At 40.2% G+C, this 17,807-nt stretch overlaps 1 protein-coding gene across 1 annotated transcript in view; it reads right to left on the bottom strand.

The window, feature by feature from the left end:
• The window catches only part of opcml (opioid binding protein/cell adhesion molecule-like), a 305,981-nt gene extending 288,572 nt beyond the window's left edge, over nucleotides 1-17,409 (bottom strand). The window contains exon 1 of the mRNA XM_049591589.1: nucleotides 16,712-17,409. Within this exon, the coding sequence (XP_049447546.1) occupies nucleotides 16,712-16,869 (158 nt within the window). The 5' untranslated portion in view covers nucleotides 16,870-17,409. The remainder of the gene's footprint in view (nucleotides 1-16,711) is intronic.
• Between the last annotated feature and the right edge of the window lie 398 nt (nucleotides 17,410-17,807).

Here is a 17,807-nt window from a genome sequence, read left to right as displayed (position 1 = left end):
GTTTTAAAAGTCCAACTAGGGACAGGAGAATTAGCTGTAGCTATAACTCTATATGCAGCACATCACTTTCATGCTTTGTAATGAAACTATGTTAACTGCATTGTCCCTATTAAATAAATAAATTCAAATTCAATTCAATTCAAAATCTTGCACACATTTTTACATGTTCTTATACCAACACACTCATCAAAAGAATTTGTCTTGCTAAATTATGTTTCACTTTGTGCAAAGAAACATGGCCTAAGTTCTACAGAACTACCTGGAAATAACTGAACATGTTGATGAAAGCAATGGGCATCCACTTGATCCGAAGGCAAATAATTAGAATCCTTCAACAGCCCAAAAAGTATAATATCTCCTGACTATCAACATCACCTGGACCAGAGTGAAACAGACTCAGTCCTTCTTGGTCTGATCAGTTATGACGGCCAAATCATAATCGGCTCAACATTCTTTATATGTGGTCCTTGCTTTAGAAAACCTTTACTTTTGTCCATTTAGAGTAAGTGCTGGGTTAGAAGTGTAGAGGTAGATGAGTAAGAGGGATGAGAATGTGCTAAAAAGAGGAGGGAGAAAAGTAGGTAGGAGAGCAAAAGTAGTAGAGCGTAAATTGCCTGGCAGAATGTGGCATGAATGGAAGGTGTTGCTGATGAGTATTAATGATATCAGAAAAGTGCAGCCAAACATGCACAGGGAGGGGACAGCGAAGACAGGCTATAATGGATGTGGCTGGCTCTCATAAGTGGGGGATCTAGTTGGACTGCAGCATGGCGCATAGGTTCCTTGATATTAAAAATTAATGACTATCTCAGTGATTTACGACAACACAAAGATGCTGAAACCCAACCTGTGTAAGATGGATGTCTAGGGAATGCTAGAAAGACTGATACAACCCTAGTGGACTACTGGGGAACAGGACATGCACCGACCCATCCTCAGGTATATCCTGTGGGTCTTCCTGGTGGAGTGAGTTACATTACTGCTCCAGTGTTATTGAGTCATAAGTCATTTGAACATACTGTGATTGGTAGGCTGAAAAGAACTGAATGACTCTTTTCAGAAAGTTTGAACTCAACAGCCTCACTGTGTTACATTGCCACACTTCAATCTCCTGTCACATTTAACCACTGCACTCAATGGTGGGGTGGTAAAAGGTGATTGAAAAAGACCTTCCACTTGCACTCCACTTTTGTTGAATACACTGGTGTGTGGTAATCCTGTAGTCTACAGAAATGAATGGCATGAAGACATACAGTAAGTTTTGGAGGCAATTACACATTTTTTAAAGTTAGAATAAGTCTATGAGAAAAAAAAACATTCATCTGTTTGTGGTCCTAGAAACAAAATCTATATGCAGTGATGAGGCGGATGAAGAAGTTTTCTATCCAACTACTTCTGAGACCAACAGAACAAACCTTTATTTTCTGATCTGTGCTGTCTTTTGTCCACCTGCCTGCCACAAAGCTGTTCTCCTTTACAACACTACACTGTAGAGTGCAAAATTCCACTGCACATGTGAGGGAAAATTACAGTGTAGCGAGTTCTGAGACCAGTGTTGCTAAGATTCACAGATTCGCTGAGCCTCAATGCTAACAATTCTGTCATTTCTCCTTTCTTTCTTATCAGTAAAGAGCAGTGTACAAAACATTCAGCTAGCAGCTTCTTATTTTTAGCCAGCAATGACTGTCACTTTCACCAGTTAAAATGTCAAACAACGCCAGCAGCAGGTCATATCAGCTGATATGCGTCTGTGAGGGAAGAAGCTCCTCTCTGTAACACCTCTGTACCACTGCAAGTGTTTTTACAATGTCATCAACTCCAACACAGAGAAAGGTCTTCTCTAGTGAAACAATCAACCAATCAAATCACATCAATTTCTGAAGTCATATTCTCCCATTTAAACTTTTATCAATATCATATCAATGAATTAAATTTATTGGCTTATAGTTTTGACCCTCAGTATGAGGATTATGTAAGTTAAAAATGAAGTATTCATATCCATATTTAGTCGCTACAGCTGTTATTTCATTGTGTTAAATTAGGGTTGGGCCAGCGTAAAAATATTTAAAGTGGTTTGATATTAAACAGAATTTTACCACTAGATGTTGCACTTGACACAGCTGCCATTCCCGAGTGGAATATAATAACACTGTATCTTATCAGTAAGCCAGCGTGAAACTATTGTATCACATCAAAGCCTTCTGTCCACATTAAATACGCTCTTCTGTTACATCATATTAACAAACCAGGTACCTATCAGCTGTATGCTTGAAATCAGACTGGAGACAGACTGGTTTTGTGTAGATAATTCTTCATTTCAACTTAATGAATAAGCAGCTCCTCATCCATTGCTCTGCTTTCAAAGGGAGCAACGGGAAAAAATAGAAATGGAGTGTCCGACAAAAGTACAACTCAAACTGGCTCACCGTGTTGCTGCTGCTGGTTAAAAAACCTCCTTTGTTGGCTTCAGATCCAAACTGTTGCTTTATTGGCGCAGTTTTAGTTTTCTTGAGAGGCTAACTTTGCCAGGTCTCAGCTCGTCTTGTCATCCCGAAAAACACATGAACTTAACAAACACAATGTGCCTCGCTCTGCTCCCACCCTTAGTGATATTTGATCTCCTTCATGTTGCCGGTGCTCGGCTCAGCAGCAAAATGTGCATGGCCTGTCAGACACTAGTGGTTCCATTAGTCGGATTATAAACAAACATAATATGCTAATCACATTGCCATATTGCTTGTTACTAATGCATTACAAGTTGGATTAAACACAGTGATGCTGTCAAAACAAGTTGCTGATGCAAGCTACTTTTATTTTTTTCAGAATGTGTCATAATGACACTGGACAGGTAAAACCGTCAATTGGTCCAACTTTATGTCTGATACATAAAGGCATTGGATCTCCTTAATATCAGTAGATAGCCAATAGTGAAGGACTAAAATTAAAAAGACTAATGTTTTAGAGTGATACATATATGGATCTGCATGTGAATAACTGTACGATTTAAATCCACATCTTGTAACATTACAAGTCCAATGACAAATATAGGTTGGAATTATTTTCTATTAACAAATATCTTCATTTTGATTCAACTTCAAAGAAGTCACAGGTTTTTATTCTTGGGTTACTTTTGATTTTGTTTTTTATTAAGCTGTAGACAACTGCAACGAGCAGAGAGGAAACATCTGAGCTTGTTTTGTCATGACTGGGTAGGTTTCTGAAAAGTATTAGTTCAAATGATACATCACTGTAAGATCCTGAACAAAGAAACTACGCTCACTGTGTCCATTACTGTTATCCTCCCCTTAGGCTCCTCTTTGCAAGATACCCTTGTCTGCCCCGTGATCCTGTTATAATTTTAGTCGTAACTAACAACCTATTATTGTAGTCTGGAAGCACTACATTGTTTTGGGTCAGTGTCTAAAGCAGGATGAAACAAAGAGACAGGAGCTAGCTAGCTGCAACTCACAGTCATTATGCATAACTGATCCAACAGTAGGCAACATATGCAAAAGAAAAGCAGAAGACCACTGGCTCCTTTATGTAAGAATCATTGGAAGATTAGTGCTGTGCAGTATGCAACACAAAGACAACCACTTTTTATTCCCTATTTATTTATTCAAGTAATTTTGCAGTTTAGCTGATGACTTTTAAATATTTATTCATTGTTGCAGAGATGTGATGCCTGTTTGAAGCATACCACTCAAAACTCTGAAACTCTCCAGACTAGATACACAAACCTGTCGAAGCAGAGTCAGTGAAAGCAGTAGCTTGCTAAATTATTTAATGTGGCTCATATACTCTAAAACCTTCATCTTCTCAACCAAACCCTGGTGTTGTGTGTTAGGTGTCAATCTGAAAGAAAGAGAAAGCACGAGGGAAAGTATATAAGAATATCACCCTATAGTTATCAAATATTTCAATGATTCTAAGGACTCTTATAATTTCCAAACATAAGTTATTAAGGGCAAAATACTGATCCTTGTTTTTTTTGTTGGGAATCAGTAAAAGCCTTGCCTTCAGTGGCATTCTCTATCCAACAACAGACACCATTATGATTCGAAACAGCTTTCTGAAAAGGCTACAATTAAGGGCAGGCCTTTGTGTCATTTCTTTTGACTTGAAATCAGCCATTTAATCAGAACACCCAATGTGACAAGCGCTAACTGTAATGCCAGCTGAAAATAATACCCACCTGCTCATAAGATGCAAGTATTTCTCATCACTTCTGAATGAGATATGAAAATCGCAAGGATTGGGATTCGATACTATCTTGATACGTGATTCCATATACATTGCAATTTATGTGTATTGTGATTCTACAAGTATTGAGATTCCACATTACGACTTATTGCAACTTTTGTTTACTTTTTTAACAATCGAATATGGAAAAAACTTGAATTACACACTTCTAGAGACTGTATATTATAAGGCATATTTCTATAAACAATGGACATCACATGTCAGTCAGTGTTTCTGACCGTTGTTTCAGCAGCATAACATATTGCTTAAAGAAGTAGTAAATAAACTAATGGTCTTACTTATTTCTGTGAAGCACTTTGTGACCTTGATCCATTAAAGATGCTGTATTGAATTAACTTTACTTACTAAAATATGTTACATGTGTAATAGAATGAATAAAAAATGTATAATTTTTAAAATAAACTTGCCACATATAGCTCCCCCTGCACATCAATATAGGCACAATGGTGCCCATACGTTCATTTATTTGTCTCAATCACCACAATTTCAACCTTAAATTACATTATTTCTTTATTTCACTGTGGAGCTGTGTGATGCACACTGATAAACACCCCGCTATCCCTCCACGCTGCTAGGAGACCATTCACCGTGAAAAATACGATCCAGAAACAGGTCTGCAGTAGGAGCTGTAGTAACTAGAACTCAAACCCTAGCCCTTGATCACAGCAGTCTGGGTGTAATGCATGTAAAAGCAGCAACAGAAAGTTTGATGATCCAGCAGGGAGTTTGCACTGGCCGAATCTGATTTCAATGATCAAAATGGAGAGCTCATTTCAATAATTCAATTCAATCAATCAATTTTATTTATAAAGCCCAATATCACAAATCACAATTTGCCTCACAGGGCTTTACAGCATACGACATCCCTCTGTCCTTAGGACCCTCAAAACGGATGAGGAAAAACTCCCTCCAAAAAAAACCCTTTAATGGGGAAAAAATGGTAGAAACCTCAGGAAGAGCAACTGAGGAGGGATCCCTCTTCCAGGACGGACAGACGTGCAATAGATGTCGTACAGAAAAGATTGGCATGATAAATTAACAGTAATCTGTATGACACAATGAGACAGAAAGAGAGACAGAGAGAGATGCAGGACAAACTGCAGAATGCTCATGATATAAATCTTACAGTTAATGTAATTAACTGTATTTTATTAAGTTCCCCAGAACCCAAGATGATCTTCATGAGATCTTCAAATTTCTTGTTTTGTCCAACCAACAGTCCAAAACCCAAAGATATTCATTTTACATACAAAACACAAAATTAGCAATTTGTCACATTGGAGATGCATTGAAAATGCATTTTCACTTAATAAATGATAAGTGGAGTCATGTGACTAATGACTGACCTGACAAAATAATTCAACACTGACTTTTCTCACAGGACACAAACACCTGTCTCCTGGGTCAAAGTCCTGTGATGTTGGACCGTTTCTCGAATTGTCTTATAATGACACGGATGGGTATAAATTGGAGCTGACTGAAAGCCTGGTACATCTCATACAGACGCTTAAGAGTGACACTGCCCAAGTGGCATATTTTGACGCCCTGGGAATGAGATCAGGCTATATCCCTGAGCCAAAATCTTCATCACTGTTGGTCACTGGAGCCATTAAATCCAAATCTGACCATGAAAGTGAGTTGGAACCGATGTTGACTATCAACAAGGTAGACATTAACTTTTATCAGACGTCCCCTAACACTGAATCTCCACTTCAGTGTAAAGCTGACAATAAGAAAGGGTGCTCACCCTGAAATCGCTACATCAGCTTGTCCTCAAACATGGTTGCTTGCCAAAGTCAGTCAACATAGAGCTGGATGATCACATGATGAGAAAAGAAGTCTAATGGGGGGCACACATTTACTTCCCATTTCCTACAGCAAGAAAAAAAAACTGGCACAGGAAGCTATTCAACTCACACCCATCTTCAAGAAAGGGCCATCAATTCTCGTGTGACTGCACCTTTACTCAGAAAGCCCTGTCATCAGCTGCCATTCAGCTTTCCACACCCTGCTTTACAAGGCAAAGACAGGGACTGTGCCCAGGGGTCAGCCACACATTACCTCAGCCACCTCTGGTGCTAATCTGTCCACCTGGGACAAGGGCCACAGGGATCCAAATTATAAAGGGCCTGTCAGTGATAGAGCAGTGGAGCCAGTGACACTGAGGGAAAGCAGTGGCCCTCAGTTCATATTTTCAGACCTGTCCTAAAACAGCAGCTGCACAGCAGTGACACAACCTTGTGTGCCACTCCTCATAAGTGGTAGGGGGGTTTGGTAGCTATATGACAGGCTTGCTGTCATTAAGTTTGAGTGGTAAGTCTTGCTCTCCTTAAGGACAGTAGTTATAGAGAAAACAGGATTTACAACCTGCTCCCTTACCAGGCTTCAGTTCTCTCTCTGATCAGTGCCACAAAAGATGCAGGCTTGACTGCTGTAACCCACAGCTGAATGAAGAGATTTTTGTCAAGGTCCGGTATTACTCTCCTGTATGCTTGCTTGCTCAATACACAGGAATAAAAGGCATGGCTCGTGCAGGCTGACTGTGGTTAGCAAGCAGAGGTCAGTCCAACAAAATTCATTTGTGACTACAGGAGAGGTGGTATGACCACAAACCCTTACACTCCCACACAATTTAAGTGGTTCAACTTGGGTGGCTGAGCACATGCAAGCAAAGCTTTAGTGCTAATATATTGTGTCCCTGCCCCATGTACACCCATGGGTCAAAACAAAATGACATTGTCGAACACCTACAACGTTCCAAAAATCACAACTGACCATGATCATGGATCGAAAGCCAGCAAAGGCTGTTGTCCTTGTCATTGCACTTGTGACTCTGTTTTCTTAGGAGGAGTTGCACAGTGAGGGGTGAACCTGGAGAGGGACAGCGGAACCACCCATGTGTTTTGCCCGATCAGTTGCAGGTGTTATCAAGGTGTTTGCCTGTAGCCCTCCACAGGTCAAACACAGCGTTAGCATTCGAAATTGAGAAGAAATGAGGGCATGAAAAAGCAAAGGTAAACTAACCAAATAATGTCCATCTGAAAGCATGCCTCTTTAACAAACTTTGGCAGGAATTTGTTTTGCACAACCTTAATATGACATTTATTGTTTGTTTGTTTGTTTAAAGTCATACAATAAAATAATTTTTATTGGAAGAAAATTAAAACTACGACACAAAGAACAAAAAGTGGAGGTTGATCAAAAACTAATCATGCCAGCGTTTTCTCTTTCAATTTCCATTTACAAAATATTTTCATTAAACTTGGCAAGGTGATAATGACAGCAGCTCATGTATTTTTTTAAGTAATTTCACATTATTAGGGCTGTAGTCAGCCAAAGAAAATCTTGGTCGACTAAAGTGCAGTTACACCTCCAAAACACTAGTCGTCGGTGGAGGACTATGTTAAGTGCTGTAAAGTTTAGTTCAAATGAAACTTTATTTACATAGTCGATTCAAAACACACATTAAACATGACTTCATAGAGACAATTTCAAACACAAGTATGCAAATTGGCTTCACTATAAATCACAGAACTGACAGACAAACACTTGTCTTTATCTGGACACATTTCCCCCACCAATATAACATGCTAACGTTATTAGCACAAGTCTATGGCATTTTACATTGTATAAATTAGCCTAGCGTCTAGCGATCTTTTCTTCTTCTCATATAAAACCAGGGACAACGGCAACATGTAACAAAGGTAACAGCGCTCAATGTGGCTCCATTACAACTCACAACATTCACAGACAAAACAACTGTTTTATACTAAACATGTTTTCCAAGCAAATACAACATGCTAACAGTATTAGCGCCAGCCTATGGCATTTTACACTGTCTAAATTAGCCTAGCGACAAGCGGAGATTTCCTCTGCTCATATGAAGCCAGGATAAATCCCGAGTATAAATCCCTGAAGGATAAATCACACACATGACTTAAAATGCTATTTTAGTGGAGGCTTTACTGACTTCACAGTTTATTTCTTATCTGTGAAATACAAGTAAATACAAGCTTCGTTTCCACTGAGGGAAATGGTGTTGGTCAGGTGCGATTCTAGGATCAGAGGTTTAGGGGTGCTGAGCACCCAGAGAGCTGCCCGGCCAGGCAAGATAAATTTCACTGTTTTGTACATTTTAACTCAATTTCATTCCTACATTTGTGAACGAAAAGCACAACACTTTTTGGGAAAGTCTGTGACTAAACCATCAAATCTGATAAAGGCCACAGCAAAAGAGGAATGGATTGGAATCATAAAAGAAACATATCGTATAGGGCTGGGTATCGATTGAGATTTTCCAGATCGATTCAATTCGATTTTCAAGGACTCAGTTTGATTCGATTCACGATTCGATTTAATTCAGTTTAATATCGATTCAGTCAAGTATGTTTCAATTATGATACAAAATTTGCTTCGATATTAAGATATTTTCTGAGAACTAACGAAGTATATTTAACAAGGAACCCTCTGACCTGGTGCATTACTATTAAAAATACTGTTTACATTAAGAATTGACCCCAAAGCAGTACATTAGTCATCATGTACTTTTATTTAACATTACCTGACACATACAAAATAAATATTTTAAATTAAATCTAATCACAAGGCAGACAATTTAAATAAAGTGGCAACAAAAAATGTAAACAAAGGACATCCACAAGTTTGCTGCCTGTAACTGTCTGATAAAGCTTCTTCCGTAATACACTACAGTGGTTGTGATGCACAAATTGACTGTATCAGAAGAGAAACAATGTAGGTGAACCCTGCAGCAAAGTGAACCCTCTTCCTCAGAGAGGATCTTTGCCCCCTAGTTTGTTCCTGGCGGCAGAGCAGAGTGAACCGTTTTTCTTCTCAGAGGATCTTTGTCCCATGAGAGTAGGCACTAACAGCTCCATGTCCGCAGTGCACACACACACACACACACACACACACACACACACACACACATACCGGACAGCCTCTCAGTCCTTCCTTAGCCGCTAACGTTAGCTCATGTACAACACATGTACCACACAGAAACTTTTACAAAGGGTCATAATGTGCTTCTAGTGACTGTCAAATCGCCAGCGAAGTTGCTTAGTGTCTGAGGAGCGTCAGTACGTTAGCTTGTTAGCTGTAACATTAGCCTTGCTGTTTGTCATGTTAACGTTATCGTCGGCAGCCCTGAATAGCTTGTAAACCTTTAGCATAGTTAGTTAACACATTTGTTACCAGCCCATGTGTTTACTGCTACAGAAAATTAATAAATCTTTGGTTTATTTGCACAATGTCGCCTCTCTGCCGTCTTTTATCAAGTTTGCTAACGCTAAGTTAACTTTACCAGCAGATCTGTATGAGGCACAAACTGAGGCTACAGTTAGCAGTGTGCTGATGCTTAGTGGTATTTCTTAATCTTTTCTGTGAAACTGATGTGCATTTAATAAACATGCATACATTATTAGCGTTACATTTTTAGGGGAAAATGCAAGTGAGAAAAATGCACCATAGACCCATGCCTTCAGTGGACGCGCTCCCACCATTGTTTGCTGCTCTGTCTTCATTCAGTGTCCGGCTGTCTCACGAGATCTCTCGCCATGACCACAGGTGCTAAATGCTGATCTCACAAGATTATCTGGGTTGATAGTACTGCTGCTGCAGTCTGTTACCGGCTGTACAACATGTCCACGGAGGAAAATAAATAGTTATAGTAGAAGACTGATTTTTTAATTAATAAATCGATAGTGCCATTTAAAGGAAAATCGATTCGAATCGATTAAATTGATTTTTTTAACCCAGCTCTAATATCGTAACCCTAATTTCTGGGGGAAGACATCTCATTTTGATACAGCAGCTCCTCAACATACACATAAACAGTATGTATGTTTCTGTAGTAAACCAGACCCCTATAGTGAGTACCAAAAATACCAAAAATGGACCTTGGACTTATATTTTGGACTTTTATTTGAAATGCAATGCACAACATGTAACATTAACACATTAATAGTAACTGACTTTTTCAGTGTTTGTCTCTGCCTTTTTCCTTCTTATCTTTATTATATAATACAAATACATAGATAAAAATACACTTCAAAAAAGAAAAGTGCTTGAAATCTACAAAATAATAATAATAATAAATACACACACTAGGAGTTATAATGTTAATGGGCATCCAGTCAGTTAGCTAGTCAGTAGCACCTTGGCTTTAATATTAACACATGCACATGACACAACAGCTAGCTTCTCTCATTCCAATTCAATCAGAGGACAGTGGTACTGACCACCTGTAACGTTTTCTAGCTAGAAAAAATGTCAGCTAACAGAAAAAATGTCCTAACTCCCTATATCAATATCGTTGGGGGGGCATACAACAGGAATTTAAAAAAAAAATCTCTCTCTAATTTCCTAGAATTTAAAAAAAAAATCTCTCTAATTCTAGGGGTGCTGGGATTCAATTGGGCTAGAATTGCCTATGGTGTTGGGACACAGGAACTGAGAGGAGGTCTGCGCCACCGCGACGCTCAGCATGAGGGTGGGCGAGTCCAACTTTCTGTCAACAACGGGGGTGTTTTCAAAACACGTAGCCTGCCCCACCCCGTAGGAAATAATGGATTGGAAAGCTGGAAAGCTATTGATATATATATATATATACATACATACATACATACATACATACACATGTATATATATACATGTATGTATACATATATGTGTGTGTCCTTTATTGTTTTCAATCTCTTTTTTCAAGATTGACCTGGCCAAGAGGGCAGCATAATCATTGCTACAACTGACACAAGCTGACTAGTACAACTGTCACACACCATAACTAAGCACAACATCCTGTTACATTGCAACACACACACACACACACACACACACACACAGAGTTAACCCTTTGAACTCATAGAAACAGTCTACCAATGTATTTTTGTCATTTCTTGGAGTATTTTCAAATGATTTATATGCTTCAGTATTGAAATGCTGCCATAAATTAAAAAAAATGTTTAATGTGTTTTCATTGAATTTGAAAAAAATAAACACACACAACATATTGAACCACAAGATTTCTAATGCTAAAAACATCAATAAGTTATTTGAACTATGTACATTATTTGGTTTTTGAGATATACTCGTGCAAACTTTTGATAGTTTCATCCGCAGTAGAAATATTTCCCCAGTGCCTAGATTGGTATTTTTTTGTATTTTATATTACTAAAATCTGTACAACCTAAAATCTTAAAGGTGAAGTTATACATATACGCACATATTGGCCTGCTTTTCTGCTCCTCCGGCATCATCACATGTTGTCAGCATCTTTTGGACCTCATACAGCATAATGGAATGACAGCATTGCAAGCGGACAACATGTTGGTACAAAAGACAGAAGTCTCAGCTTTCTGCTGCAAAAAAAGAATGCTCTGGCTAATATAGTTTTTATTTTAGATCAATTTTAAACAGGATCATGTAAACAATTATGTTCTGTGGCCATGATGGGACAATACTGTAGCATCACCACACATTTTCACGCGGACAGCATGATGACAGGAAAGACGTAAGTCTTAGCTTTCTGTTGCAAAAAGAATGAATGCTCTAGCTCTACTTTTTTCTCCTCTTAATTTTAGATCAGTATCAATAAGGATCATGAAAACAACAACCCCCCACAGCTGACCACTGGTGGTCAGTTTTCAGAGGGTTAAACACATTAACATGTACAATATTCTCAAATGATTTAAGTGAAAATTTGAGTCGCAGTCACTTTGACTAAGAGTGCTATTTTCTTAATCCTTCATAATTGACTTAAAGTCCCCCACAGTAATCAGCTCAGACAAAAATGATATTGCTGAGATTCTGACATTTTACCTCACTCACATTATGCAACAGCACCACTCAACTTGCTGCTTAATTGTCCCCAAATACACCATGATGAAATATGCCACCATTGCTTCATCATCAGGTCTGTATGTTAGGATTGTCACCCAACCTCCCAACTTTCAGCTAATTAGAATCAGTAATTTATTACATCTGCCACCTTGACACAAACACTGGCAACATTCTGGCCAATTAGAATCAATTATTCACAGATAATCAGGATATGAATTAAATTACCAGTACCTAAAATAATTCTACTCAAAAAACAAGTCTGTGTACACACGTGCATAATATATTGGCTTAAAAAAGGGCATCAAGTTCTCGTTCCACTAACCTGTCATCCTGGCATTTTATTTTCCCTAGTGATCTCTATTTCTTTAAAAAAAAAAAAAAAAAGTAATGTTGTTACTAAAGCTGTGTTGAATGATGCTAATTATTCTGCCGTTCACATCTGCTTAAGTTCCTGTTGGCAGTGGCTTTCTTTATGTGAGAATGATTCTGCTTTGTGTTGCCCTTGACTGTCTTAATAATACAGCCCTGTAGAAATAAAATAGCACCCTAGGAATTTTGCCAGCGACAAGAAATCACTCAGATGCAACAATCTTTCATTAAAACATATTGCCAGGATCACACTGATGTTTTTTTCCCCTGGCCTAAAAGCATTTAACCCTTGATGAGCCTCTGTGAACTGGCTCACAGCATCAATTTTGGACTCCTGATCTGAGATGGAAAAGCAAATGGTGCCAGACTGCAATGAGTACTGTGTATTGCTGTTTAAATCTCTCTTTTTGACAACTTTTATGCTCCTGATATTAAGTAATTTTACCTTCAGAGTATTGTCACAGACATGGCAATGTGACACACTGATTTCCAAATAGCAATAATGGCAATATAGCATACACTAGAGCCTTTTTGTGCGGCAAAATGCAGGTTCCAAACACTGTAATTTATTTGAAAATTAGTTGTTTCAGACAGTATTGCAGCACCTACCAATTTCAGCCTGTCTACTCTTCCCATTATTTCGATCAAATTAGAGGTCAACGCCACAGCCGCCCTCCTCTCCAGCTTCCTCTCCTAAGCTTCCTGCTCCTGGCCCACCTCCCTGAGTGCCAACCTCACCAGCCAGCTGCCCTTCCAAGCTTCAGCTTTACTGCCACTTGGGTGAGGAGGGAGTTAGAGAGGCTTCTCACAGGCGAGGCAGAGGGTCCTCACAGCGTCAGCCCCAGGGTGCTCCAGGCGTGTACCAGTTAGCTGTCAAATGTGTGGACAATGCTATCATATCCCAGCTCCACAGGCCTTATTCCCACCCGCAGAAGCTTGGAAGCAGAATGAATATGATGTCCTTTCATTTCTCTGGTGCTTTCAACACCATCCAGCCCCTCCTGCTTGGGGAGAAGCTCAAAGCGATGCAGGTGGATAGCATGGTTTCCTGGATTATGGGCTGACTAGCTCACTGACAGGCAGCAGTTCATCTTCCTCCAGGGCAGTGCATTGGATACACTGCGGAGCAGCACAGGAAAGGCTAGCTGTATTGTCAGCTTTCGAGTTCACTCTCTACACCTTTCCTTTTAAGATTCAACTCAGGGTCATGGCAGCTCCACAACTTATTTGATGACTCCTCTATTGTGGGGTGCATAGGTTAGGGCAAGAAATGGAGAACAGCTGCCAAAAGAGTCCTGTCAGCCACTGCAGGTGCAACCATTCGCAGCTCAACATCAGCGTGACAATTGAGCAAGAGGTGGATTTCAGCCTGTCACCATGCAAAGTGTGGAGAGTGAAATGGTTGGTTTCAACGTATCCAATAGACCTCTTAACAAGTTCTACTAATCAGTGGAGGCCAGCACACATTTGTAATGACTGAGAATGAAGACAGGATTAACGAGCTGGTGAGAAAGACTCTTAACGGCTGCGCGGAGCAGAGGAGAGAAGATGAGGACTGAACTGAACTCCGTCTTGGACAATACTCTCCACCCCCTCTGTGGTGAGCTGGTGCAGCTATGGCGCATGATCACCTTCCACCTCATCTACCCAAGGTGCAACAGCAAGCTGTTTAGCTGCTCGTCCGTGTCAGCAGCAATCAAACGGTACAATTATTCTTGTCTAAATAGCTCATATCTCAGCCAGCTTGGAGCCAGCTGAACTGTACTGACCTGCACTGACAGCTTGAGATGGTGAACATACTTTTTTTTTTTTTTACAGGCATGATCATATGACTACATTACCAAGAAGGCATATTAATATTAATACAAGTTCACATCTGCTTTTTTAGCACATTTGTAAATCACACTTAAGTTAGCAATCAAAACTTTCACTTACATCTGTAACAGCATACAGATGTGTGAAACTAAGCACATGTTGAAAATGGCTTTACTTTAATTTCACCTTTGTGCATACAACTTGGGTCTTACATTGTTTATATTTCTATCTGTGATGCTTATTATTTGTTGCATGTACATATTGTTTTTATATTTCTCTTTTTCTTAATAGTTCTCATACCCTTGCTGCTGATAATATGTTCTTCGTTTAAATATAATTAAAGACTATTAAGTCAGCAGAGTGATTGCCTGCCAAGCTGTCTAGGGTGTAACCCCACCTCTCACCCAGTGTCAGCTTGGATTGACTCCAGAGCACCTGCAGCCCTCACGGATAAGCAGATATAGCTAAAGGGTGGACTGCTATGAAAACAAGTGTGTTACAGTTCAGTTATATGGTAGTTTGTATATGCTTAAAATAATTAAACACTATGTGTACAGGACGTATGTATATGTGCAACACGTTCTCATCCCAAGTTGTCACATATCGCTGCTTTGTCCGTGGACATTCACATCTACATATTACGAGCTAGGTATCCTCCTGCGTCTGTGGTTGGTGTTCCAGGATGCCACAACCAACGTCATGATGTCAACAAATGTACACAGTTAAGTTTAGGCAACAAAAGCACACTGGGACGTCAACGAAAGCATGTTGGTAGGTTGATGCAACAAAAGCATGTGGTTAGGCTTAGAAAAAACATCATGGTTTGGCTCTACATTAATATGGGAAGCGAACAGCAGGCTCCAAGGTTAAGTCCAAGGTTTGTTGGACCCATCCGTCGCCCCTCCTACCCACCCTATAGAGACTTTCCAGCTCCTAATTATTATCATTATCATCATCATTATTATTATTATTATTATTATTATTATGATGTTGTTACCGGCAGCATGTCAAAGTGACACCGCGCAGCCCCGTATCATACCGACACAGTTGCTGTCCGGTGGGATGTTGAACTGAGGCCACCCATCCGTGACAGATGCTGCACCTTCGACTGGCTGCATATCATAACACTGCAAAAGGTTCTGTATGTCCGGGTTACAAACTGATGCTGCGCAAAAGGTGGCTTTTGGCGTCAGTGTCTAACACTAAAATCACTTACAAAGCGGTGGTATTTGATGACTTCAGAATGAGAACAGGCTGCTATTGCATGTATGGCTTGTATTCATATTTCGGTTTGTCTTTATTGATTCTCATACCCTTGCTGCTGAACAAGTTACATTCAATTTTTTTTATTCATTTCAATATAATCAAAGACTATTAAGTTCACCCTGTGATTGACTGACAACCTGTCCAGGGCGTGCCCCAACTTCTCACCCAGTGTCAGCTTGATTTGGCTCCAGAGCCCCCGCAACTCTCCAGGATACACAGATAAAGCTAATGGATGGACTGTTATGATAACAAGTGTATCACAGTTCAGTTATATGGTGGTTTATGTATGCTTGCTATAAGGAAACACTGCACTGTGTGTGTGTGTGTGTGTGTGTGTGTGTGTGTGTGTGTGTGTTTGTGTTTGTGTTTGTGTGGGTGGAGCAGGGCCCTATCTCCCATCTTTTCACAGGGATCCTGAAGTTCTAGCACCACACCTGGTCTATTCTTACACAAAGAACTACAGCAAACCCACAATACAGTTTATAGGCATTAACAAACTGGAATATGACAGTGAGGGGAGAGAAGATACGAAAAGACTATCACGTGTCACAAAGACACGCAGTCAAACCCAGCACAGGAATATCACGCTTAAACTGCAGATTTAAAGATATGTATATATTTTTAATCTCCAGTTCTGTATGATTAAGGGACAACAGGATTTGTGGACTCTATCCAGTCTTCCAAAACATTTTATGAAGTGTAACGAAAACAAAACAGCCTTGAAAATTAAAGTCATAATGGCATTTGTATCACATACTCAAATCAATACGTACACAACCCCTCCCGATGCTGAATTTGAGTATCTCAGCTCTGTGCATCCTCAACAAGACATTAACCAACCGGATCAATAACATTCAAGGGCAATGAGCAGGAGAGGCTAAACACCGACTTCTGCACGTTATATAACTTGCAAATGACACGCATGCACTGCCTGTAGTTGTATCAGTAGTTAGAACGCATATAAAGAGCGAGCATTTGTGCGTTTTTATATAGGTTATGATGACCTTTAGTAACTCCTGGACCGTTGCACTTGATTAGCTGTTTGGACCCAACACACGCTGTAAAACACAAGTCAGTCCGCGTCGCGCACAAGAGAGGATGATATTAGTGATGTGATAATGAAATACAGTTAAAGACTTACTTTAAGACGGCGCTGTCCCCCTGTCTGACGGTGATGTTGTCCTTTAATACAGAATCCCCGCTTCGGGCTGGAACTCCTGCAGGTACAAGGAATAACAATTTAAGTCCGAGGACGACAAGGCATTTCCCAGGCACCGCCAAATAGCCACAAATTCCCATGATTTTCTGTCACTGCGCAACTTCCAGGAAAACTTGAAACCGTTGGATATTCCGTTTGCGTCTCGATCGCAAATTCCACTCCACAATCAAGATGCTGTGTCGCCTTGCTGGAACTGTGGACGACCTGGTTTTGCTCCAAGTAAACAGGCTTGTTATGAAATAACTGTGCGTGTCGATAAACGCAGGAGAGAAAGAAAAAAAGTGTCTCTCCGCCCGCGAGCCGCTCTAGGAAACTGACTTCGGAGGAGAGAAAAGCGCCGTGTTTTTCAGAGAAATGCGCACCGTCTCCTCCGCTTCAAACTGTAATCGCCGTGAAATGGATGCTCTCGGAGAGATGCATCAGCCAAGTCTTGTATGTTTTTCTCTCCCTCGGTGTTCCCTTTTCTTTTTGTCGTCTCGGTGAGACTGTGGAAAGCTGTGTACACTCAAAGCAAAAGGCTCAATTCGCTTCAGTATCTTTTTCTTTGCGTTAAGTAGGCTACAGCTCCTGAAGTAGTTCTCTCTCCCTCTCTCTCTGTCTCTCTCTGTCTCTCCCTGTGTGTCTCTCTCTCTTCCCCTCTCCCTCTCCCCCTTCTAATCGCCAGGTAGCATCACTTGCCTGTACCATGAGGACCATATGGTCTGTAGCCTGCAGCTTTCTCATATCGGTTAGATAACGTCCCTCACAAACTGGGGTCCTGGGACCTCCAGTGGGCCCTTAAGGGGGTCTACAGGAGACACTCACTTAGCCACATGACAAATATTAATTCATGCAACACATTTGATATGATTTCATCATCACTCATGCATGTGAGAGGATCAAAGCTGTTGATTTAGTCCTCACAGCATACACGGAGATGGAGGAGAATATTCACTCTCACACTAATTGGGATCACTTGCAGTGCTGTGGCCCTTGGTGACCAGCTGGAGCACCTGGAGGCCTAAAGGTTCCACAACAA

The sequence above is a fragment of the Epinephelus fuscoguttatus genome, linkage group LG12 (genome assembly GCF_011397635.1).
Source record: "Epinephelus fuscoguttatus linkage group LG12, E.fuscoguttatus.final_Chr_v1".
Taxonomy (NCBI): Eukaryota; Metazoa; Chordata; class Actinopteri; order Perciformes; family Serranidae; genus Epinephelus; species Epinephelus fuscoguttatus.
Note: the sequence above shows the minus strand (reverse complement) of the source record. Positions and strands in the feature narration are given on the sequence as shown.